This window comes from Dipodomys merriami, unplaced genomic scaffold (assembly GCF_024711535.1).
Source record: "Dipodomys merriami isolate MVZ:Mamm:240054 unplaced genomic scaffold, mDipMer1.0.p SCAF_6, whole genome shotgun sequence".
In the NCBI taxonomy this organism is placed as follows: domain Eukaryota; kingdom Metazoa; phylum Chordata; class Mammalia; order Rodentia; family Heteromyidae; genus Dipodomys; species Dipodomys merriami.
This window is the reverse complement of record NW_027206179.1, coordinates 3,717,197-3,743,148: the sequence shown is the minus strand read 5'-3', so window position 1 is coordinate 3,743,148 and position 25,952 is coordinate 3,717,197. Positions and strand designations below refer to the sequence as shown.

The following is a 25,952-nucleotide window of genomic DNA, read 5'->3' as shown; positions in this document are numbered from 1 at the left end:
ATCAAAGCATGGAAACTTTTACCAAGGTGAATGTTCATATATAAGTGATCAATATAGTGATATGCAAGCAGTGATATAGCCTACATATAGGGAAAGGAAGAATCACTGTAGTTAATATACTCAAAAGGATGATTGATAGAATAAAGGCAGGTTACATTGGAGGAAACAAAGGATATCTAAGATAAAATGTAAATGTACAACATCTAGATGGAACTTTGCTGTGTCTCTAACATAACCAGCAAAATGAATGAGTTAACTTATTTGTTGACAGAATTCCTCAGGTTAAATGGATTTTTGGCTGCCAAAATCGTATACCTTTGTGTCAGAACCTCTAAGAATTCTAGACAAAATTATATTCATCCTAAGATTGATTTCTTCCAGGTGATCTTTCCCTAAAACTGTGCAGGGAATTTCTCTCAGGTCTAATCAAGATGATGTAGCACTTGGGGGCAAAGATGCAGCCCAGGAGACCTCCACTTGAGGCCAAGATGGAGAAGACCTCCACGGCCACCATGACCTTCCCTTTAGTGCTATGGTAGACAGGCAGGAAGGTGAGCCACACACTGCAGAACACCAGCATGCTGAAGGTCAGGAACTTGGCCTCATTGAAGATGTCAGGCAGGTTCCTGACTAGAAAAGCCACTGTGAAGCTGGCCATGGCCAGGGCGCCCAGGTATCCCAGGACACAGTAGAAAGTGGTGAGGGAGCCCTTGTTGCACAGGATGATGACATGGCCATGTTCAGAGTGTGAATCTCTGTCCACAAAGGGAGGAGAGATTCGCAGCCAAAGTCCACAGAGAGTCACCTGGATGAGGGTGCAGATGGGGATGATAAGGTTAGGAGCCCTGGACACCAACCACTGACTCATGCTTCTCCCTGGAGCAGTGAGCGTGAAGGCCAGAACGACGGTGGTGGTCTTGGCCAGGACTGTGGAGACAGCCACGGTGAAGACCACTGCAAATGTGGTGTGCTGGAGGATGCAGGTGGCTGTGTTGGGATGGCCAAGAAAGAGCAAGGAACAGAGGAAGCAGCAGATGAGGGAGATGAGCAGGATGTAGCTGAGGGCCCGGTTATTGGCCTTGACAATAGGGGTGTCTTGGTGCTTGATAAATACCCCAAGAACAACAGCTGTAAGTGCAGAGCAGCAGAAAGCAGTGCAGGCCAGAGTCATACCCAAGGCATCTGCATAAGCTAGGAAAATCTCAGTTTTCATCAGGCAGTGGTTTCTGTCAGTGTTGGCAAACTGAAGATCTGGACACCTCATACACTGCTCCATGTCTGGTGAGAAGTGAGAATCACTATTAGTCGGGTTCAGTATTTCTCTTTCCTATCATCCCCCTCCACTTAAGCAGATCATTTTCCCTGGTTCACCACCTGATCTGTATTGTTTTAAATACAAAGAGGGTAACTCTCTATATAAAAATCTTTCAGAATTGCTCAATCTCCCTACCTATAAAAGAAATGCAAATCAAAACAACACTGAGATACCACCTCACACCAGTCAGAATGGCTATAATCAAGAACTCTAATAATAACAGATGCTGGGGGATGTGGACAGAAGGGAACCCTGCTGCATTGTTGGTGGGAGTGTAAACTCATTCATCCACTTTGGAAAGTACTCTGGAGATTCCTCAAAAGACTCCACATAGAGCTCCCCTATGACTCAATAATCTCACTTTTGGACATTTACCTGAATGATCACAAACAAGACCATACTAAAGTTACCAGCACAGCTATGTTTGTTGCAGCATTGTTTACCATAGCTAAGATATGGAACCAACCCAGATGCCCCTCAGTAGTTGAATGGATCAAGAAAGTGTGGTATATATACACAATGGATTTCTGTGCCTCCATCAGAAATAATGACATTGCCCCATTTGTTAGAAAATGGAAAGACTTGGAAAAAAAATTATATTAAGTGAAATAACCTAGGCCCAAATAAAGATAGGTCCCGTGGTTTCCCTTATTTGCAATAACTAGTATATGTCTGTGACAAGCAGAAAAGGTCAGATAAGTTGATTTTAGGTGAAATGAACCCCAAGATAAGGACTCAAATGGTTTTTCTTTCTTGCTATTGTTTCTAACATATTTATGAGATGATTTCTGTTTCTTTGTATGTCTCTCCCCCACACTCATGTTTTCACTATATTTGATGTTGGTATAATTTGTGGAGGGGAAGGGAAAATTTGTATAAATAGGGATACAGGTGGACTCATTGCAACAATGATATTTACAAGACATTACATCGAGAAACAAACTTTAGACCTTTGGTGGGGTGGGGGTGGGAGTAGGGACAAGGTGGGGTAGGTGGGGAGATGGGAAGGGATGGTAAGAGGAAACAAAGGAGGAGGTAATAATTCTTGTTCATGTAACTGTAACCCCTCTGTAGGTTATTTTCACAATAAAAAATAAAAATTAAAATAAAACATTCAGGTGAATTTGTTTTCTTTCTCACATTTCTTGTCCTTTCCTTCCTCACATTCTCTCTTTTCTAGTTATCTCTTTCCTTCCTCCCTTCCTTCCTTCCTTCTTTCCTTTCTTCCTTCCGTCCCTCCTTTTTCCCTCCCTCCCTCCCTGCCTCTCTTCTCCTCTCTTCTTTCTTTCTTTCTTTCTTTCTTTCTTTCTTTCTTTCTTTCTTTCTTTCTTTCCTTCCTTCCTTCTTTCTTTCTTTCTTTTTTCTTTCTCTCTCTCTCTCTTTCTCTCTCTCTCTCTTTCTCTCTCTCTCTCTCTCTCTCTCTTTCTCTCTTTCTCTCTTTCTCTCTTTCTCTCTTTCTCTCTTTCTTTCTTTCTTTCTTTCTTTCTTTCTTTCTTTCTTTCTTTCTTTCTTTCTTTCTTTCTTTCTTCCAATGCTTGAACTCTGGCCCTGGGAATTTTTGCAGAGTATTCATTCACCTTTTTTGGTGCATAATTGTGGAAATGAATCATACTGTGTTTCCTGCCCATCATTGCATCTAATCTCCATTTTAAAATCTCAACTGCCCGAGTCACTTGGATTACAAGTGTAATATATAAATTCCTAGCACTATGTGCTGCTTTCTTGGCAGGTCATACCACTCTGACTCTCTTCTACTCATTCAAGAAATTATGGAGAATAGAGAATCAGCCCAATAGATCCATTTTTAAAAGAGGGTCTAATCCAAACCTCAACCTACTCCTGACACCAAATACAAACTTCCTGAGCATTTGATCTGTATCAAGAACAATGATCCTCCACTGATTTAAGAGGTTCGGGAAAAGATCAACTGGAAAGAGAGATGAGAAATGAAAGGGAAATCGTAAACTACTTCTGAATCAATTATATTTGAGTAATTGCATACTCAACCTAGTGCCAGTGTCATATATGAAGTGATCATAACAAAGCCCCTTGTATTATTAGTGTATGCCAAATAGAAAGTAAAATTTAATTAGAAAAGAGCAGCAAAGAGTACTCAGAATGAAAGGCTGTGTTAGATCCAAAATTCCATGATGATTTACACTTCATTTCAAAGATCAACATTTGATCTTTGATATTTTCTTTTTTTACACTTTCTTTAAATAAAAAGATGGGACTGAGAAGGGGGAACAGGTGCATTCTCAAGGTAAATTCTGTAACAGATTAGAAAATACAATCAGATATATAATGTAGGGGCAGTGTGTTGTTCCTTCTAAGGAGAACCATGGTTAATGGTAGCCATGGAACTCTGCATGAAGGTGCATGTGCTTCCCTGCAGTTCTACTGTAGATCACCCCGCTAGCTTGCAGGAACTGAAGGTTAAGAAGGAGGGATGGGAAATTTCTCTATCACTGCCAGACTCACCTGTCACATTAGAAATCTCATTCTCTGGGCAAGGAATGCACTCAAAGCAACAAGTAGCATTTCCCTCCAAAGAGGCCTTCCTGAATCCAGGACGACAGCTCTCACTGCAGACAGACTGAGGAGTCTGAGAACATTCAGATAAAGGTTAGTGACTATTGATCCTTTTACCTGACATCCCAGACACTCCAGTGCTTTAGGGAAAAGATCATCAAGACACATAAGCTTTATATACATACAGCCAATGAATTGATTGAGCCTTCTCACAGTTTCATCTAACATGACCTGAAGAAAATGTGGGTCCTCGACACCCTGTCCTCCACGTTATTGGGAAGTCATAGAGCCTTTAAGAGCTGGATGTTAATTCTAGGAAATTAGCAAATGGGAGTAAACTCTTGCATCCCATTTTTGCATCCAAGTGATGTGTTTTCTCTCTTATTCATCTGTGAACAGATGTATAAGAGCATGAGAGGAAAATCACCCAGGGAAACTTCAAACCCACACTCCAAAGCATGGCTAATTGCTTTGGAGGTGCTGCTGTACTGAGGACCATTCACATCTCTATTGGCTTCCCAGCTGTTATGAGGTGGGTGAACTTCACTGGCAGATACTCCTTTCATTACATTCTGCCTCAGCACAGACTCAAACGCAAAAGCAACAACCTATCCAACCATAGTCTGAAATCTCCAGGCAGAAGTGAAGCAAGCCCTTCTGCCTTCCGATTTGATTCCCTCAGATATTTTGTCACAGTGCTGAAATGATGATTCACAGGTGTCATTCATCTTTTATGATATTCAATACGCAAAAATAGAACAACATAACAACATGATGGTAATGAAATGTTCCCCTATTCCCTTCATGAATCTGTTAGTAAGAAACTTCCAGAAACAGGAAGTGGTGAAATGTACACCACTGAGCCATAATTTTAGTGAACAACATTTAAAACAGGAAAATCTTATTGCTTATTTATGTATGGATCATGACATAGTTAGAAACAACCAGCTCTGGGGGAGAAATAAGGATGTGGTGACATTGTCTACAAGCATTGTACTCATGACCTGACTAAGAGAAATGTAAGCTCTTTCAACAACTACTTCATTATGTAAATATATTTTTTAAAAGGAAAGAGTGAAAAATACCCAAAGAAGCATAGGTCCCATGGTTTCCCTTATTTGCAATATCTAGTATAGGTATGAGTCAAGCGGAAAAGGTCAGATAATGTGATGTTAGGAAAATGAACCCTTAAATATGTATTTTAATGTTTTCGTTTCTTTCATGCATGTGTTTCTAATGCACTTATAAGATTATTTCTTTGTTGCTATGTATGTCCCTCCCCCACAGTGAAACCCCCGTTTTCACTATATTTGATGTCAGTATAACATGTGGAGGAGATGGGGACAAACAAGTCGTTTAAGGATTCAGGTGGACCTGTTGCAACAATGAGAAGTACAAAATGTCATGTCAAAACCAGCTTTACAATGTCGGTGTGGGGGGGGGGAGGGGGTATAATTGGGTGGGGGGAGGGGGGTAAAATTGGGTGGGGGGAGGGGGGAGGCGGGGAAGGGAAGTGAAGGGTAAAAAAAGGAGGAGGCTGCAATGCTTGGTAAAAAATGTATGCATTATCCTGCCCATGTAATTGTAGCCCCTATGTACAGTATGTTCTCAAATAAAATAAAATACAATTTAAAAAAAAAAAGGAAAGAGTGAAAAATATAGAAATGACCCACCTTGATAATTCCTATGGGCCACTCTATCAGATTTTCAAACAAAGTCAGTTGTTGACCATGTGGTCGAAATGGAGAAAACTGGCCAACCTTCACCCTTTGTCCCAGACCTTCAGGAAAATTCCAAAAGCTCATAATGTCATACTCTGGCTGCAATTTCCTTTCCTCATTCAAAACCACTTGGTCTCCAACAGGATTGGTAAATTGAATCTTCTTCAAAAAGGGATGTAACTAAAATGGACACATTACAGTTTGGTGAAGTGCTTCCCAGATTTATCACAGAACCCCAGAACAGTGGATGCACACAGATTCGTCTTCATTCCCACCACCTGATTCACACACACCAAAGGAATCCAACCAATTGTATCAATGCAGGCCCACAGCAGACTACAGTGTTACCAAGTTCTAAAACCTGGTTATCCAGGATGGGATGCAGAAACTCAATTGAAGGGAATGAGACTCCAGCCACATTCAACCAAATAATAAATTACCATGTGACAAACCTCAACCACCTCTCTTAAGTGCATTCCAATCATTTATATTATGATTGTGAGAGTCAGTCTGAAAAATACGAAAGTAGAATCATAGAATATTTATGACAACTAGGAAAGATTACATTAAGCAAGACTTACTTCAATTTGTGTGTGTGTGTGTGTGTGTGTGTGTGTGTGTGTGTGTGTGTGTGTCCAGCGGCTAGACCTCAGGGCCTAGGTCCTCAACTTGAGGTGTTTTTTTTTTTCTTTTCAAAGTAAGCATTCTATCCATTGAGCCACAGCTCCACCTCTGGCTTTTTGGGGGTTAATTGTAGTCAAGAGTGAGCCACAGGTTTGAGCCACTTGTGTCCAGACAATCGTAGGTTTTCAAGAACTAACCAAAATTGATATGTCATTTTAAAAAGGTACAAAGAGAACTAGGATATATGCTATTGAAAGGGTATGGTTTTTTCCACACATACTGAGGATGGGGACAGAAGACACAGAACTTCTTTGTTAGGGATGCAGCTTTCTTCAAGAACATTGTCTTCATAGCTCTACAGTCATTTCTTGGACAGGATGACAGGCCCACTGTCTCTTGTACTATCCAAAATAGAGCCAGTTGACCTAGTTCCATCTGCTATGAAAGCTTCTATAGAAAGTCTGCATGCCTAGAGTAGGTCACCCAAAAGCAAAGCCATTACCTGTGAAGAGAGAAATACCCTTGGTTGGGCATTGTGCACTGGTGGTTCTTCCGTATGATGAAGAAACCTCTGGTGGAGGGCATGGGCCAAAGCATACACAGTGTTGTAGATGTTGTAACTCTCGTCTGACATGGTCATGTCAAAAATGTGCCTCAGCAACCAATCCAGTGTGGCATTGTATGAACAGTGCCCCAAGTCTCTGCAGTCAGACTTAATCAGTAGGCAATAAACAGACTGAATCCATGCCCTGGAAAGGGAATTAACTCCTGAGTTCTTGGACAAGGTATCTGTCACAATAAAACTGGTGAACCCAGAAGTATTTCTATGATGGTGAGAGAAGATGAGAGGTGCATGGAAGGAGTTGATCAGAAAATATCTTTTACCAATGATCATGTCCTCATAGGGTGAGTTCATGACCCAGACTTTCCCTGTAATTAGAATGTGCCCAAATTTAAGAATAAAGCTTAATAAAAATTTACTGTCCCCATAAATGATAATCACGTTGGTTGATGATTCCATTAGTTGGCGATGCATTGATAGATCATTTGAGATATCTGAAACGGCTATGTAAGTAATCATGTTCTCAAAGGCCAAACAGATTCCATTCTTGCCCATCTCTTCTCTCAATTCTGAGAGGAACCACACACTGTAGTCATCTTCAGTGATGAACAGTCCCACCCAGGTCCATCTAAAATAAAGCATCAAGGAGACCATGGCCAGAGCTAGACCTGAGTCCTTGGCAGCCATCTGATAGATAGTATTAAACTTTCCATTGTCACTCAGGAGAGGATCAAAAGACCCAAAGGTGAACTACAGGGAAACAATGAACACAACAGCAAGAAGAGGATGGTCATAGGCAAGCCTCAGTCCTGATGTGAACTAAGCAAAAACTGGCACAGGTGGGAGTAAAAGTTTGCTCGAAGCTGGGAAGGTGGCTCAGTGGTAGAGCACTTGCCTTGTATGCCTGAGGCCCTGGGTTCGATTCCTCAGCACCACATAAGCAAAAAGAAAAAAGCCGGAAGTGGGGCTGTGGCTCAAGTTGTAGAGTGCTAGCCTTGAGCTGAAGAGCTGAGGGATAGCACCCAGGCCCAGAGTTCAGGCCCCATGACCGGACCCCCCCCCCCCAAAAAAGTTTACTTATCCCACTTGCAAAGTTATCTCCCATGTTCCAAGCTCATTGTAGACATATATAGAAAAGGCTCAGAGCTTTGGGCTAGCCTTTGTTCTCTTACAAACTTTCCTTTTATTTACTTATTTTTACAGCAAAGAAAATGTGTATGTCCCACACACTTCTGGAGTCCTTTCCCTGTAATAGCATGCATTTGGAAGGGTTTGTTCTAACACCTCTTTTTCAGCCTGCTGAGGACAGGGTCCATGAAGACATGGCTTCACATCTGCCCACCTCTCCCAGCCTCACCTGTGGAATTTTGTAGAGGTCTAGCAGTGTCCCAATTGGGACAGATGTGCTTGAGGTTCCTGTGAGTGCTGCTAAAGCTTTGTTGTCTCGTCTGCAGGTGTAATTTGGGTTGTTTTTATTCTTCCCAGACAGCCAGATGAGAGGATCCTCTAACATATCAGTATCTTTGTAATGTTCACTATAGATCTCAAACCCCAGAGTCATGTTGGGAAGCAGATGGCGATTCTTGTTGATCTCCTCCACAGCAAGCACCAGGGTGAGAAGCAATTGGTATTTCTTTAAGTTGGTCCTGCAAAAAGGCCAGAAATATTTGAGTAGGCATATGTGTATTACAAATGATTAACTGAAAATCTCATGACTTTTTTGAATAAATTCTTATCTTTATACACAGTAGTATGTATAGATCTTATTTTCCAACAAGATGCCATTGTATTTGGAATCTTGGGAAAGTTCTTAGAATTGGGAGAGCTCCTGAACAGGCCTTGATCAGCATATTCAAGATGACTGTTCTTCTGAGATTGCAGAGAGGTTGGGGTGGGGAGGAATAAGCAAGCTGGCTTTTCCACTCTGCCTTGTATGGATGTGTGAAAAACACTGCTGTCTGGGACATTGGAGCATGCCTAGGTAACTTACCAAACCATTAAGTACTTTGAATTAGCTGTGCATATGAAGAAACTCTTAAGATATACAATTCAAATTGGGAGCCTATTGTCCACCTGAGTGCAACCAATATTAGGAGAGAGGCAGGGTCTGCTGTGTTAAGAGTAAATAGGAAAACAGGCTGCTTTGTATCTGTGCTTGCTTGCCAGACTTTTGCTGATGGGACACCCTTCTGCAAAGAAGTAAATCTTGCCTTGTGAGGCATGTAAAGAAAACAAAGTAGGGCTGGGATAGTGGCTCAGAGGTGCTTGCCTTGCATTCATGATGCCCTGGGTTCAATTCTTCAGCACCATATAAGCTGAAAAAAACCAGAAGTGGTGCTGTGGCTTAAGTGGTAGAGTGCTAGTCTTGAGCTGAAGATCTCAGGGACAGCACCCAGCCCCAGAATTCAGGCCCCACGATGGGGAAAGAAAGGAAGCAACAAAGAAAGAAAGAAAGAAAGAAAGAAAGAAAGAAAGAAAGAAAGAAAGAAAGAAAGAAAGAAAGAAAGAAAGAAAGAAAGAAAGAAAGAAAGAAAGAAGAAATACAATTCATGTCAAGTGGTAAAAGCACACTAAGCTGACTCAGAGAATGTGATCATTTAAGGAGATTCCCCAGAAACAGAGCAAGACGGCAGCTGAGGAAGAGAGAATAGAAAGATTACACCACCAAACAAAGAGCATATGAGAGTCAGGTGGTGTGGACTGGAGAGTTCTTCTCTAGTAGAACAAAACAACAGAAAAGGTAGTGTGAGAAAAGGTAGAAGAAGCCATCTCCATGTTCCTCCCCATCACCAGCCATAGTAGCTCATAATGGACAGAAACCCACTGACATTGCAGGGAGGGAGCAAACTAAAGTTAAATCTCAGCATCATCCCTATATACAGAGACCAGTGCTGGGGAAGTACTTATAATCTTTACTCTTGGGTCCAGACCTTTAGATTGTGCCTCTGGAACTGTTGTAGGACAGAGAAGAAAGACACTGCCAAAACCTTCCTCCTCAATCTTGTGAACGACACCATGTATGGGATACAACCTCCTACTGAGCAGGGCAAGAATAGTGGGTCTCGGTTTTTCTTAGAACTCTGTCAGGCATGTCATGGTTTGACCAAAAATCCAGTATAAATTAGAGGCACTGTTGGTATGCTATCACCACAGCTTCCATTAGAAGCTTTCAGGAGGTGTTAGAAGGCCCCTGAGGCAGAACCAAATGCCATTTCCATTAGTTTCCACCATGGGTGGAATAGGCTGACTCTGTCCTCCTGTTTAGCCTTGTGCAGCTACTGTTGCTGTGTGACCCTGTTGTCATCTGGTCAGTCCCAGTCTTGTTACTTAGTGAATCATCTCAGGGACCTTTGCCCTAGAAGGACAGTGCTCAAGATGGTACCAGGCAGAAACTTAGGTTGCTCTAGGAAACTAGTGTGCATTGGTCTACAGCATCACAAGCTGGAGTGTGGGCCTCACTGTATCCACATGACAGTTAGGGCTTTCTGGATGGGATATTAAGCCTGAATGCATGGTGTTGTTCACCAAAATGGACGTATGACTTCCTTTTTTGTCAGTTTTGGGGCTTGAACTCTAGGCTGGGATCTGACGCTGAATTCTTCAGGTCAAGTCTAGTGCTCCACCACTTGACCACAGTGCCACAACCAGTTTTCTGATGTTTTATTGGAGATAAAAATCTCATTGAATTTTCTGCCTGGGCTTGCTTTGAACCCCAATCCTCTGATGTCAACATACTAAGTAGCTGGGATTTCAGGTGTCATCTACTGGTGAAGAGCTTGAGGCTTTCTTGACAAAATTTACCATACTGATATGACACAGCATAGTTCTCCATCCCACTTGTCATGAGTAGGACACGAAGCAAGATGGTAATATTGTCCCACAGCTTAGTGTAGGCCAATTGATAGCACTAGAACTGTGCCATGACCCCATAGCCAGGCCAGCCTCTGGCAGAGCTCTGTAATCACCTCAGTACCTGGCAATGTCATCTACCAGCAGACAATCAGTTCTATTCCAGCTATCACTAATTACATATGTTTGTGGCCATTTTGGCCCATGAGGCCACCTCTACTACACACAAATTGGGTGGATATTAGTGCTTACCCAGCACTACTCTGGTCTTGATTGCAATGGACTGAGGATGTAGTACTGAGGCAGGGTAGACTAGGGAAAATGAGGCCTGGTTAATGCATGCCAGGAATTCAAAAACTCAAGCGTAAAACTTGTCGATCTACTTCTCTTAATATTAATGGAATTAAGTCATTCAGAGGAAAATAGAGTAGATTAGATAAGGAGAAATGAGGTATGTTATTCTCACAGCAAATAGAGATCTATTCGTTCATCTACATCCTTAAGATTAAGGGAACCAAATCATTGAGCAGAAAATGAAGCCAGATAAATTGAGGAAAAGCAATGAGCCTTCGTGAAGACAACTCAGAAACATATGATTTAGAAACACAAAAGCACTAACTTTGTTTCAAAGAGTGACAACATGATGCATTCCTTCCTGAGAGATCTATTTCTCATCATATGAATTACCAGTTGTCTGGCAGTGTGTATGTCTTCCCCAAAAAATGCTCCTTCAAAACATAAGCAACGTCCTACCCAAAATATAGACAAGAGCACACCTTCCTCACTTCAAGGGTAATCATATGTTTTAGGGAAGGATGCCTTCTTATCTGAAAAGAACATCCAAAACATACAGAAACTCAGAAAGTGTAATACCAGGAGTGATTAAAGCAAAGATGAGCCACCAACGTTTGCTTAAGTTTGAAGTCAGACCCCTGCCATTACCATATGAATACCCCTGGTAGTCCAAGGGCCATGTGTCTCTCCTCAGTTGGAGTGTTTCTTTGCCTTTCTGTTTCCTGTTTCTCTTCCTGCTTGCTTGTTTGCATCTTTGCTCAGTAAAGCTATGCCACATTTTCTTACCATTGTGACTTGTCTAGAATTTGTTCTTCTGAGATCAAAGTCAAGGATCCTAAGTGAAGGGTCCCTACTTTTAGATGGAAACCTCATTAATCTTCACCTGTTTTGGTGTCCCTGCTGGTTGGTATTCCAGTTGTGATAGGGTTCTAGTGGCCATGGCTGTGATTAAGACCTGTTCCCTCACACAGATCTTGCCATTGCTAGACAGAATCCATCATATGGTCATTCCCTGTGCATGAAGCTTATGGGCCCCCGTGTCCCCAGGAGGAGGCATGCTGGGACCCACCACTCATTGGGGTTCTCTTTGAGGTTTTTAGAACCACATACTCTTGGTCACTCAACTTGTCTTTGGTTTTCTCTGCTACTGAAGAGGTTTATCACCTCTCCAGCTCACTTCCCTCAAGGCCTTTGCTCCCTCTAGTGGTGACATTGTGGAAGTCACTACAGACTCAGGAGCACTAAATATAGCCTGGAATTTCTTGAAAGACAGGCACAAAGCTAGACCAGGCAGACTGGTCTAATTCTGAGACATTTCAAAGGCCAGATGGTATCACAAGCCAATATGAATCAAGAATGTTCCACAAGTATAAGTTCTCCTAGGATTCAATATAATCATTTTGGGGAAATTCTCATAGAGAATTTCAATTCTCACGGTTGTTTTTGATATGGTCTTGTACAATGGCTTGACAGCTAGAATGTCAGTAATATTAAATATTAATTGGATACAGGTGGCTCAGGCCTTAATTACAGCTACTAAGGAGGCTGAGATCTGAGGATTATATTTTGAAGTCACTTTGGGCTGGAATGTCTTTGAGATTGTTATTTCACACTGAAGCTAGTAGTAGAGCTGTGGGTCAAGTAGTAGAGTGCCAGAAAACAATGCTAAGGGACAGCCATCAGAATTTGAGTTCAAGTCCAAATACCAGAGCATGTGTGAGCATGTGGGGAAAGGGGTGTGAGAGTGTGTGCACACACAGAGAACTCAATTAGAGAGTGGACAGTGCAGAAGAAATCTTTGACATCTCCCACCTCCCATAGAGGTACATTTCTAATTCTGGATTTACACATGAGCCCCATCTGTCTCACTTCCACTCCATGTTCAGTTGGCTTCAATATCTCTCACAAATAGTTCATGGCATAAAGTATTCCCCTCTCAAACAATGCCCATACAGAGTGTTTCCATACAACTGTCAGTGAAGATTTATCTGTGACTTCCCTAGTTTACAGGGATTTCTAGAGATCTAAAAGTAGTGAGCTCACCTGCATTCAAATGGACGAATCAAAGTGTATGTAAAACATATGAAAAACTTCAAATCTAGTTTTGAAAGTTATGACTAGGAATAAGTTTGAGAATCTGGAGGAAATGGATGATTTGCTAGCAAATATTGGCATGCAGAATCTAAACCAAGTTGAATTACACCAACTTAACATATCTATAACACCCATTGAAATAGAAACAGCAATAAGAGACATCCCATCTCAGAAAAGTCCAGGACCAGATGGATTTACAGTGAAATTCAACAAGACCTTCAAAGCAGATCTCACACTAATACTCCTCCAACTCTTCAATCAAATTGAAAGTGAAAATATACTACTATACTCTTTCTATGAAGCCATCATAACACTCATCTCAAAAACAGGCAGGGACTCATGAGAGAAAGATAACTATAGATCCATTACTTTGATGAACACAGATGCAAAACTTCTCAACAAAATTTTGGCCAACTCACTTCAACAACTTATCAAAAAAATCATAAACCATGTTCAAGGAGGATTCATTTCAGGGATGAAAATCTGGTTCCATATATGCAAGTCAATTAATATAATTCATCACATCAACAAGACTAAGGATAAGAACCACATGATTATCTCAATAAATGCAGAAAAAGCAGTTGACAATATTCACCACAATTTATGATGAAATCTACGGAAAAACTAGGAATCCATGGAACATTCCTCAATATAATAAAGGCAGTGTTAGACAAACTTACAAGCCAGCATTATACTTTTTTTTAAATTTAATTTTATTTTATTTGTGAACATACTGTACAGAGGAGTTACAATTACTTGGGCAGGATAATGCATACATTTCTTACCAAGCATTGCACCCTCCTCCTTTGTTTACCCTTCACATCCATTCCAAGCCTACCCCCTCCCCCCCCAATCCCAATCATTCTCCTTCCCCCCCGCCCCCGTACCGACGTTGTAAAGCTCGTTTTGGACATGACAACTTGTACTTCTCATTGTTGCAACAGGTCCACCTGTATCCTTAAACAACTGGTTTTTCCCCATCTCCTCCACAAGTTATACTGACATCAAATATAGTGAAAGCAGGGGTTATAGTGTGGGGAAGGGACATACAAAACAACAAAGAGATAATCTTATAAATGCATTAGAAACACATGCATGAAAGAAAAAAACATTAAAATACACATCTAAGGGTTCATTTTCCTGACATCACATTATCTGACCTTTTCCGCTTGACTCACACATATACTAGATATTACAAATAAGGGAAACCATGGGACCTATGTTTCTTTGGGCCTGGCTTACTTCACTTAATATAATTTTTTCCAAGTTTTTCCATTTCCGGAAGTGGCGCTGTAGCTCAAGTGGTAGAGCGCTCGCCTTGAGCTGAAGAGCTGAGGGACAGCTCCCAGGCCCAGAGTTCAAGCCCCACGACCGACAAAAAAAAAAAAAAAAAAAAAAGGCTCCAAGTTTTTCCATTTCCTAACAAATGGGGCAATGTCATTCTTTCTGATGGAGGCATAGAATACCACATTTTCTTGATCCATTCATCTACTGAGTGGCATCTGGGTTGGTTCCATATCTTAGCTATGGTAAATAATGCTGCAATAAACATTGTTGTGCTGGTAGCTTTAGTGTGGTCTTGTTTGTTAACATTTGGGTAAATGCCCAAAAGTGGGATTGCTGGGTCATAGGGGAGTTCTATGTGAAGTCTTTTGAGGAACCTCTATACTGCTTTCCAAAGTGGTTGAACAAGTTTACATTCCCACCAACAATGAAGTAAGGTTCCTTTCTGTCCACATCCCCTCCAGCATCTGTTGTTGTTAGAGTTCTTGATTTTTGCCATTCTAACTGGAGTGAGGTGATATCTCAATGTTGTTTTGATTTGCATTTCTTTTATGGCTAGGGATGTTGAACATTTCTTCATGTGTCTATTGGCCATTCTTCTTTCTTCTTCAGAGAAGATTCTGTTTAAGTCTTTCGTCCACTTATTTATTGAGCAGTTGTTTCTTTGAGGATTTGCTGTTGGGGGATTTAATTTTTTGAGTTCTAAGTATATTTTAGATATAAGACCCTTGTCCGTTGTATGGCTAGTAAAGATCTTCTCCCAATCCGTGGGCTTTCTATTGATCTTGCTAGCTATGTCATTTGCCCTGCAAAAGCTCTGCAACTTTATGCAATCCCATTTGTCCAACCTTTCTTTGATTTGTTGTGTTTCCCGGTCTCTATTCAGAAAATTTCGGCCTCAGCCAAGGAGACCTGGGGTTTCTCCTATTTCATCCTGTAATGTTGTCAGAGTGTCTGCTTTGAGTTCAAGGTCTTTGATCCATTTGGAGTTGATTCTGGTGCAGGGTGATATATAAGGATCTAGCTTTAGTTTTTTACATGTAGTTAACCAATTTTGCCAGCAGCATTTACTGAAGAGGTTGTCTTTCTTTCATTCTATTGTTTTAGCTCCCTTATCGAAGATTAGATGGCTATAGGTCTGTAGGTTCATTTCTGGGTTTTCAATTCTATTCCATTGGTCCTGAGGTCTGTTCTTATGCCAATACCAAGCTGTTTTGATTACTATGGCTTTATAGCAGAGTTTGAAATTTGGTATTGATATTCCTCCAGCAGTGTTCTTTCCATTGAGGAGCGTTTTTGCTGTTCGGGGTCTTTTATTGTTCCATATGAATTTTTAGATTGCATCTTCTATTTCCTGCCAGCATTATACTTAATGGCAAAAAGATAAAGCCATTTCCTTTAAACTCAATAATGACACAAGGGACATACAAAGCAACAAAGAGATAATCTTATAAATGCATTAGAAACACATGCATGAAAGAAAAAACCTTAAAACACACTTCTAAGAGTTCATTTTCCTGACATCACATTATCTGCCCATTTCTGCTTGACTCATACATATACTATATTTTACAAATAAGTGTCCCTCCCCCACAGTATAACCCCTGCTTTCACTATATTTGATGTCAGTATAACTTGTGGAGGAGATGGGGAAAAACCAGTTGTTTAAGGATACAGGTGGACCTGTTGCAACAATGAGAAGTACAAGTTGTCATGTCCAAAACGAGCTTTACAACGTCGGTGCAGGGGGGGGGGAGGGGGAGGAGGGAAGGAGAAGGATTGGGATTGGAGGGGAGTGGGGAGGCTGGGAAGGGATGTGAAGGGTAAAAACAGGAGGAGGCTGCAATGCTTGATAAGAAATGTACGCATTATCCTGCCCATGTAATTGTAACTCCTCTGTACAGTATGTTCACAAATAAAATTAAATTAAATTTAAAAAAAAGAATGACACAAGGATGTCTACTCTCTCCATTTCTCTTCAATTTCATATCAGAATGCCTAGCTACAGCAATAAGAAAAGATGCAAACATAAACGGGATCCAAATAGGAAAAGATGAAGTAAAACTCCCCTCTTTGCAGATGGCATGATCTGGTATTTAAAGAATCCCATGTAAGCCAGGTGCTGGTGGCTCATGCCTGCAATCCTAGATACTGAGGAGGCTGAGGTCTGAGGATAGCAGTTCAAGGCCAGCCCGGGCAGGAAAAGTCTGTGAGCCTCTTATCTCCATTAAACCACTAGAAAACTGGATGTGGCATTGTGGTTCAAGCCGTAGAGCGCTCGCTTTGAGCTGAACAGTGCAAGGACACTGGCCAGGCCCAGAGTTCAATTCCCATGACCAACCAACAAGTAAAAAAAAAAAGAATCCCATAGACTCCACTCTAAAAATACTTGAGCTGGTTTGAAACTCTGGCAATGTGTCAGGTATAAAATTAACTCTTGAAATTCACTGGCTTTTCTGTATGCTCTTCTGTATGAAAAGAGTATGGCAGGAAAGCAACTCCTTTTGGAATCACCCCACAAAAATAAAATACCTAGTTGTTAACTGAACAAATGAAAGACCTCTATGCTGAAAAAATTTTAAAACCTGAAAATGGAAATTAAAGCAGAATGTAGGAAGTGAAGAAACAACCCAATCTCTTGGATTGGGAGAAACAACATTGTGAAAATGGCATTACTTCCAAAGTCTATCTGCAAATTCAATGCAATACCTATCAATATTCCAACCTCATTCTTCAATGAACTAGAAGAAGCAAGGCAAAAATTCATATGGAACAATAAAAGACCACAAATAGCAAAAACAATCCTTAGCAGAAAGGACACTGCTGGACAAATATCAATACCAAACTTGAAACTTTACTACAAAGCCATAGTAATCAAAGCAGCTTTGTACTGGCACAAGATCAGACCTGAGGACCAATGGAATAGAAATGAAGACCAAGAAATGAACCCACAGATCTATAGTCACCTAATCTTTGACAAGGGAGCTAAAAAATAGAATGGAAGAAAGACAGCCTTAGCAGTAAATGGTCCTGGAAAAATTGCTTAAACACCTCTAGAAAACTAAAGCTAGATCCTAATATATCACCCTGCACCAAAATCAACTCCAAATGGATCAAAGACCTTGAAGTCAAAGCAGACAGCATGAAAACATTACAGGAAGGAATCAAAGAAATCTAGGGCTCCTTGGCACAGGCCAAAATTTTCTTAATAGAGACCCAGAAACACAACAAATCGAAGAAAGTTTGGACTAATGGGATTGCATGAAACTGCAGAGATTCTGCATAGCAAAGGACATAGACAGCAAAATCAATAGAAAAAGCCCATAGACTGGGAGAAGATCGTCACTAGCCATACAACAGACAAGGGTCTCATATCTAAAATATGCTTAGAAGTCCAAAAATTAAATCCACCAATAAGAAATCCTCAAAGAACAACTACCCAATTAATAAGTGGGCTAAAGACTTAAAGATAGACTCTCTGAAGAGGAAGTAAGAATGGCCAATAGACACATGAAGAAATGCTCAATGTCTCTAGCTACAAAAGAAATGCAAATAAGAACTACATTGAGAAATCTAATATCAACAGATGCTGGAGGAGATGAAGCCAAAAGGGAACCCTACTGCATTGTTGGTGGGAGTGTAAACTTGTTCAACCACTTTGGAAAGTAGTATGGAGGTTCCTCAAAAGACTCGGCATAGAGCTCCCCTATGACCCAGCAATCCCACTTTTGGGCATTTACCCAAATGATCACAAACACGACTTTACTGAAGTTACCAGAACAATGATGTTTATCACAACATTATTGTATTATTTATCATAGCTAAGGCATGGAACCAACCCAGATGTCCCTTAGTAGATGAATGAATCAAGAAAACGTGATATATATATATATATATATATATATATATATATATATATATATACATATATACATATATACATATACATATGTACATATATACATACATATATATATATATACATATATATATACAATTTAATTCTATGCCTCCATCAGAAAGAATGGCATTACCCCATTTGTTAGAAAATGGAAAGACTTGGAAAAAATTATATTAAGTGAAGTAAGACAGGCCCAAAGAAACATAGGTCCCATGGTTTTCCTTATTTGTAATAACTAGTATAAGTCTAGGACAAGCAGAAAGGTCAAAAGCTATGTATATATGACTACATAAGGTGATGTTAAGGAAAATGAACCCCAAGAAAGTGGACAAATAGTCTTTTCTTTCTTGCTATTGTTTTTAACATGTTTATAATGTACTAAGTGAATTTTTTGTTTTTTTGTTATGTTCCTCCACGATAGTATAACCCCTGTTTTCACTGTATTTGATATCACTGTCCTACATGTTGTATATATATTTTTCTAATTTGGGGATGGTAGGGAAAAAACAAAATGCTTAAATAGTGATACAAGTTCAGCCATTGTAACAATAAGACGCACAGGACACTATGTTGAAAATGAACTTTACAACTGGGGGGAGGGGGAAGAGGAAGGCATGCAGTACTTGGGGAGGTGGGGAAGGAAGAGATGATAGGGGCAAAACAAAGAGGGGGTAACAATGCTCGATAGATAATTTACTTATTACCTTACTCATGTAACTATAACCCTTCTGTACAGTATTTTTACAATAAAAACGTATTAAAAATAAAAAATAAAGTATGAGTAGGGGAAAAATAGATAAGCCTGGAATTATGGCAGAGACCATGGAACAGAAGCCAAGCTTCTGGGATACAGGATACAGGCCAAGATAAGGACAGCAAGGCAGCGGCTTACTTACATTAGTTAAAGGGGGAAAAAAATCAAACTTGTCATGAATCTTTTATTCCTGATCTGACCAGCAGCTCCCCATTCCCAGAGCTTTGCTGACATGAAATAACCCTAGAAGCAGAAACTGCATGTCTATCCTAAGAAATGTTGCCCTGAAGGAGGTCCAAACATTAGACCTGTTTTGAAAAGTACAAAGAAGAGAATTGATTTAAAATTCCTTGGCCTTTGCCCTATGGATGGGGACATTGCATTTTAGTGTCTTTGTGTGGACTCTTGGTCACCCAATTGACCCTGAGGAACAGTGATGACTGGAGGAGTCACAGTGATGGTGGGGTGGTTAGGGCAGCACTGGAAAAGGGGAGCAGAATGGAAGACAGACAGAAACTTCTTTGCTCTTTGGAAGAAAGAAAAATTTTCATCAGGAAAACATGAAATATAAAGTAGAGCTGCTGTGGTGAGGACAATGTGAAAGATGTAGAGAACATTAGTGGATGCAACCAAACTTCCCCCAAAAAATCTGATAAACAAACAGAAAAAGTGAATTTTACGAAAATCCAAGAAATCACTTACTGAAAGCTCTGTTGCTGCCCGGCAAAGTCATTCACGTTGGAAACAAATTCCCAAGAATAAAGGGGGAAAAACCCGGCAATCACCACATCTCCCCTGCTGTGGGCCACAGATTTCTCTCTGCAAATGCCTCTGGCATCTTCAGGGGAACTGACCACGAGCGGAAGCTGGAAGAGAAGCAGTTTCAGAGCCACAGGGAACATTGCTGCTGTTTTGGTGTAGAGCTGCAATTATGGCTGCAGAATGAGCCTGCAGTGCCGGCAGGTGTCTAAATGGATCTTCAGTTTCTGTAGCTTCTTGTTACCTGGATGGCCACTGGGACTCACCAGCAGCCTCCTCCACTGTCCTAGAGGAATACAGGGTCTGTTCTGCCCTCTGGCTCTGCATCTGGGGTCCGGCTTCAAGCTCAAAACCCAAGTTGGAAAACAAGTGTACCATCTTCCTCTCCACACCCTCAGGACTGTGATTTCATCCAAGACTATAGATAATGAAACTCTAGGGATGAATTCTTTTCTTGTTGAGTTGCTCACAAACTTGTGTGAAAGCAAAAAGTTGAAAAGAATAAAAAGCATACAACATGAAGACCAATAGGAAAGCCACAGGGATGATAGGAATGGATGACACCAGAAGATGCCAGGTGAAGGTCAAAAGTCATAGAGTGCCATGGCCAGCAAAGGCCCAATCAGAGTTATTGGAGCACAATCAAAGATGAGGATGGACAGATTCACAAACCCAGGGCCAAGGGAGCCACAGAAGTTTGGAGAAATGACCCATTCAGGTTTCCATACCAGCTCCACATGAAGAAACATCCAGAAGTGGTCAATGCATTTCTTTACTGCTGCAGGAGTTACCAACAGTATCCCTGAATTCAACCATTTCAGATCAATACTTCAAGGTCAAAACACACATCCAATTGGACATTTGCACTTTGAACCTTGAACTTATTTAGTGTTTGCATGTTGCTGACCAGCAGAATGCATCTATCAATACATTGTGGCCATCCACTGTTAGACAGAGTTATTCTATGATTTATGACATTCTGAGAACATAGCAGGCCTGCCTACTGAGGATCCTGGAAGCTGTGGGTATATGGATGGGTCTTGCTCTGCTGTGTGTCCCAGTCATGTCCTGGGTTCTGGGGAAATTCTTGTTCCCACTTGGACAGCCACATGATGCTGGCTCTGTCCATTTCTCCCTACCTGTCTCCTCTATTATATTCTCTAAATAGAAGTGAAACCAAGGTCATCGTGTAGTGTCCTGCTTCCCACTGTGGTGGCTGATTCTGTGATCTGGCTCCATATGTTTATCAGGAAGGGCTTGGTAAGAGTAAGTTGGAAAAGTAAGGATGCAAATGCTACATGGTGTTGGTAGCCAGCAAGACATTGCAAGAGGGTCAGTGCTGGGGCCAAGCCTGACTTGGGTTCTGAGGTAGGAATCTTTGTTGCTTCCTATATCCAGGATTATAGATATGAGCCACCTGTTCCTGGCTCAGAAGACAAACTTTTATACTGTTCCCCTCATAGATTACTCTACTTCTGTTAAGTCTCCCAGGAGAACAGTCCTTCCCCACTTCCTCTTCACCTGCCTGAAACCAGTAGTCACCTGTGAAACACATGACTGTGAGTCAGGAAAGGATCTCACACTCTGAGGTCACTTCCTTATCTGCTGAGTTCACTTCCTGAACTTTCCTGGTCACACCTTCCTCTAACAGTGGGAGGTTCCCCAGGCTCTGAGGTCGCTTCCGCATTTGGCTGTTGTCCTGGCTCAACACAAATCCCCTTCTCTCTCTTTCTGTTTTTCCTTTTCCTGTCTCCATGTTTTTCCTTTTTCCTTCTCCATGGGCTTCCATCTCCTGTAGGAGGAAAGTTTTCTATGTCTGCCTGAACCATATGTCAGGTTTCCATTATGTCGAACCTTACAATTTCTACTTCATTGTCATTGATATCTACTCTATTACTCTAAGACTTCTTCTGCCTATATTTCAAAAATAAGAGAAATATTGGGAATCTGCTTTGGGTGGTAATACATCTATCTACCTATCTGTGTGTCTCTCTATGTTCCTGTATATCTGTCTGTTTTGTAAAGGTGATGTACAGAGGAGTTACCATTATGTAAATCAGGTAATGAGTACATTTCTGTTTTTACAATGTTACTCAGTTTTTCCCTTCCTTCCCCACCCATAGGTTTTATACTTCATTTTCCAAATGGTGTCCAGTATATATTATTGTTGTATTTGTCAGGGTGCTTTACTGAACACAATGATATCCAATTCCTTCCATATGTAATATATTTAATTGCATTCTCAAGACTCCATTGTGTCTGTGTGACTCAATTTACTTTTTCCCTTCATGGGTTGATTGGAATGGTACCTGGTTCTACAATTCAGCTTCTAAGTAGTGTCATGATAAACACTCATTGTATGTAAACATAGACATAGCAAACACCCATACCAGTTTGTGCGTGTGTAATGTGCATGTAATATTATAACTTTTGTCATTTATTTTATTAACAGTGTTATTCATTTTGGCCACATCTCCACCAGCATCTGTGATTATTAATTTTCTTGATCATCAACCAAATTATTTAATACCATTTATTTTATAGTAAGCTCTATTTTATGAAACTCAAGACCTACTCAGACCATGAGCTACTTGAACATTTTGTGGTTAGAAACAGTGAAGACAATTTTGCTTCTCAAGTCATTTTTTATCCAATTGAAAACAATTTGTTTCCTCAGTTTCCTTTCTGAAGGCTTTTATTTACTAACTTCCTTCTTCCTTTACATTTGTTATTTCCTTACTGAGATTTTTTTGTCAATCAAGGGGCTGTAATATCTCAGTTGATATTAATAAAGGGCAAAAAACTCTTGATAAAGAAAAACCCCATATAAAGCCTGACTACTAGTCAGCCTTTGCTTCTCCATCCTTGCTAAAAACCAAAAGAACATTTTTCCCTCAATCAAGGTTACCAAGCTGGCAGCTTTGCAGAAGGCTGCTGACAACCTTGAAGCTTATCACCAGCTGCTCTGAGTAGCTGTCTTAGTCAGGAGTTTAAATAAAAATAATTTTTAATAGTATCAATTGCATTAATAGTATTAGTCATGCTTACCAAGTCAAGATTATATTTTGCCTATGTTCCTGTGACTCGACGCTATGTTTTTGCTATGTTTTGCTTCTGTAACCTTGCTTGCATGCTTCAGTAACAGGGCCTTAAGACCACCAATTAAAAAACACCACCCAGTGGTCCCACTATGGGCAGCCCATTATAAATTTTTACATGTGATATTTACTGTAAAGAACAAATGAATTTGAATGTCATATAACTATAGCCAATGAAAATGTGCCAAAACTACTTTGCATGGCTCATCTATATAACTCTATGTAACCTACCCCTTAAAAACACCAGCTTAAGGACTGCTTGGGGTCACAGTCACAGCTCCCAGGTCTGTGCTGCATCCCTGGCTGGTCAATAAATTCATCTTTTTACATGAGGCTATCTCTGCATGGTGGACCTTAGTGGAATATAATGTCCCCATCGGGAGGAATGTGGAATTCCTTACCCCAGACTCCATTAAAGGGATTAAACTCTAGACTTGGGGGCTGTCACTCAGTTAGAGTGCTCTATCACTTGAACCATAGCACCACTTTCAGTTTTCTTGTGGTTTATTAGAGAGAAGAGACTCACAGACTTTCCCCTGGGCTAGCTTTGAATCTCGATCCTCAGATATCAGCATCCTGAGTAGCTAGGATGACAGGTGTGAGTCAATGGCACCTGGCTTCATTACTGAGTTTTAAAAAATTTGCATTTTCAGTTAACTCTTTGAAACATTTGATCTCAAAATGACATGTTAAAAATGTAAAGTAATTACCCTAAGACAAACTAGTTGTAAATCTATATTTCCCATTTGGTTTTAAAATAGGGAGAACAAGAGAATCACATGTAGACTGACATTGAACTAAGAGTCTGCTGGAGCCTGCCGGCAAGGAAAAGAAATCCTAAATTAAGAGGCGAGGATGTGGAAAAATAAAGACAGAAGACAAAGGATGGGGTCGGGATGTCTGTAGCTCAAGACTGCAGCACCGTTTATTTTTAACTTTCCCTAATATATACTGATAGAAGCCAAGAGATAACATAAGGTTACAATAGTCCAGAAAAACAAGGAAAATTTCAGTAAAAACAGAGTGCAGTAAAAAAAAGGACAAGGTCAACTGGTAGAAATTAAAACTGCAGACATAAAAAAGCAATCCTGGGCAGCTGGTGTTTTTAAGAAAGCCAGTTCCTTGTACATGCCTTTAAGTGAGCACCAGGGTCAAGATAACCTTTAAATTTTACTGTCAGCTCCCAACAACTCCCCCATCATTGTTTAAAGAAGTGAAGCCACCTGTCTTAGGTTGGGTGGATCAGCTTGTCTGTCTTACCCGTCATCGGGAACTTCTTCAGAGAGAAGCTGAAGGCCCTGTTTTAGGTTGGTCAGACTGGCACCCCCTCTTACCCGTCTCTGGATGCAGTTCCTCTTGGGGGGAATTCATTTATATGGAGCTTGATCTTATGTAGCTGGCTGGCTAAACTCATAAGAGAGTTTTGTAGTGCATGTATAATACAAGGAAGGCATAGAAAAACCATCAGCAAAAGCATTCCCAGGCCAAGCATTGACATTAGCAATCCTTTAACATAAGTCAGGGAAGGGATATAGTGTTGAAATTGTTTAAACAGTTTTTTAAGCAGTTTTTGCCACTTTAGAGTCCAGAGGTAGGGCTTATGTAGTATTAAGAGCAAGCTTATTAAGATAATGGGCAGTTTGTACATTTTGTGTTAGTGCCACAGCAGCTGCCGCTGCGGAGGCTCACAAAATATAGGCCAAAACATAAGCTACAAGTAGCCCAACAAGAGGGCGCATTAGTTCTTTCAATTGTCTTAACACCTGAATGCCAGTATCTTCATACCAAGTTTCAGAAATATGTACAGGAAGCATAACAAAAGATGGTTGTCTAACAATAAGTATGGATTCAGTTATGCTGCTATACGAGCAATTAGCAAAAGAACAATTAGAGCAGGTGACATTAAAACAATTAGCTCCTACAGAAATATTAAATGGTCCATACATAATGACATAGGTGGTGATACACAACTCATAATTTTTTTAAAGGATGAACTGGGCCAGGTTATGTTGTTGAATGCAGCCACCAGCATCCAAACATGATGTTGAGGATGCCCATTCATCCACCACGGTCCAAGATTGTACTTATTAGTAAGATTAGCTCCAGACCAGTCCATTAATTGAGAGTTAGCTCCAGAAATATTGGTAACAAATGGCTGTACATGCCTGCACCTTATTGGTTGAGTCTCTCCTGTAGCTACTACTATTTGTGAAGAATTAATGCAATGGGTATCATATAGGGTAGAGTAGAATTTACATGAACTGGGTGCCTAGTTGTTAAAGATGTCATCTGTATATTGTACATGGATAGCATTCTAATACAGCCTGGAAGGAACCTTTAGAGCTGGTGGTAAAGCATAAAGGAGTTCCAGTGCCTGAAGCTGAGACATCACTCATCTTGGTGTGCTCGGGGCTGTACTGTATGATCTATTGATGTGAATGAGTACTTCAACTCCCTCCCAAGTTGTAGGGTGCACAATCGGGGGGATCCAGCATGTAAGACCAATGTGTCAGGGTTTGTGTCATCTGAATGAGCCTCCACAATCCTAAAACAATGCTCAGGCAACCAGCTGGATTTATTTTCTTCCTGCGAAAAACACAAACATGTCCTCGACCCCATGTTAAAACCAGATCGGGCCCCTGCCAATCACCTGTTAATGGATCCTTCCACTTAACCTGGGCAAAAGCTCTTTGCTCTCTTTTTTCCCCAAGCCAATGTACTGCGGAAAGGCCCTTACAATCTAAACTTTAAAAATTTAGTAAAATAAAGCATGAGAAGTATATTAACAGGAGAGAAGGGGTATAATTTCCCCCTTTTAATTTAAAATTTTGGTTTTAACAGCCTGTTGGCTTGTTTAACAATTTCTTGTCCTTGTGGATTACAGGGAATACCTGTAGTGTGAACAATCTGGTAAGATTTACAAAAAGTTTGAAAAGCTTGTCCAACATATCCCGGACCATTATCAGTTTTAATATATTTAGGAATTCCCATAGTGGCAAAGCAGTGTAGGGAATAAGCAATACAATGTTTACTAGTCTCCCCGGCAAGAGGAGTAACAATAATAAAATTAGAGTAGGTATATGGTAACATGGACAAAGCAAAGCCATCCAAAAGATGGAATCAGGCAGGAGTTTAGTCTACTTTTTCCACAATGGAGGTGGTCAG

The 25,952-nt window shown here is 40.6% G+C and overlaps 1 protein-coding gene across 1 annotated transcript; it reads right to left on the bottom strand.

The window, feature by feature from the left end:
* Window positions 1–361: 361 nt before the first annotated feature.
* LOC138813652 (vomeronasal type-2 receptor 116-like) lies at window positions 362–25,747 on the bottom strand. The gene is made up of 7 exons (XM_070002051.1): window positions 25,679–25,747; window positions 19,633–19,796; window positions 8,112–8,400; window positions 6,695–7,504; window positions 5,521–5,748; window positions 3,797–3,920; window positions 362–1,278 (listed from the first exon to the last, which is right to left on the bottom strand). Exons 1-7 carry the CDS (start codon window positions 25,745–25,747, stop codon window positions 362–364), a joined length of 2,601 nt encoding a protein of 866 aa, XP_069858152.1.
* Window positions 25,748–25,952: the final 205 nt, after the last annotated feature.

What these genes read in the sequence shown, in the direction of transcription:
- LOC138813652 (XM_070002051.1), bottom strand. Translation starts at nt 25,747, where the DNA reads ATGGTCCGGGATATGTTGGACAAGCTTTTCAAACTTTTTGTAAATCTT. An exon ending in ACCTCTACAAAATTCCACAG is followed by an intron (nt 7,505 to 8,111) that starts GTGAGGCTGGGA and finishes GTTTCCCTGTAG; the next exon opens with TTCACCTTTGGGTCTTTTGA. An exon ending in GGGTATTTCTCTCTTCACAG is followed by an intron (nt 5,749 to 6,694) that starts GTAATGGCTTTG and finishes TGTCCATTTTAG; the next exon opens with TTACATCCCTTTTTGAAGAA.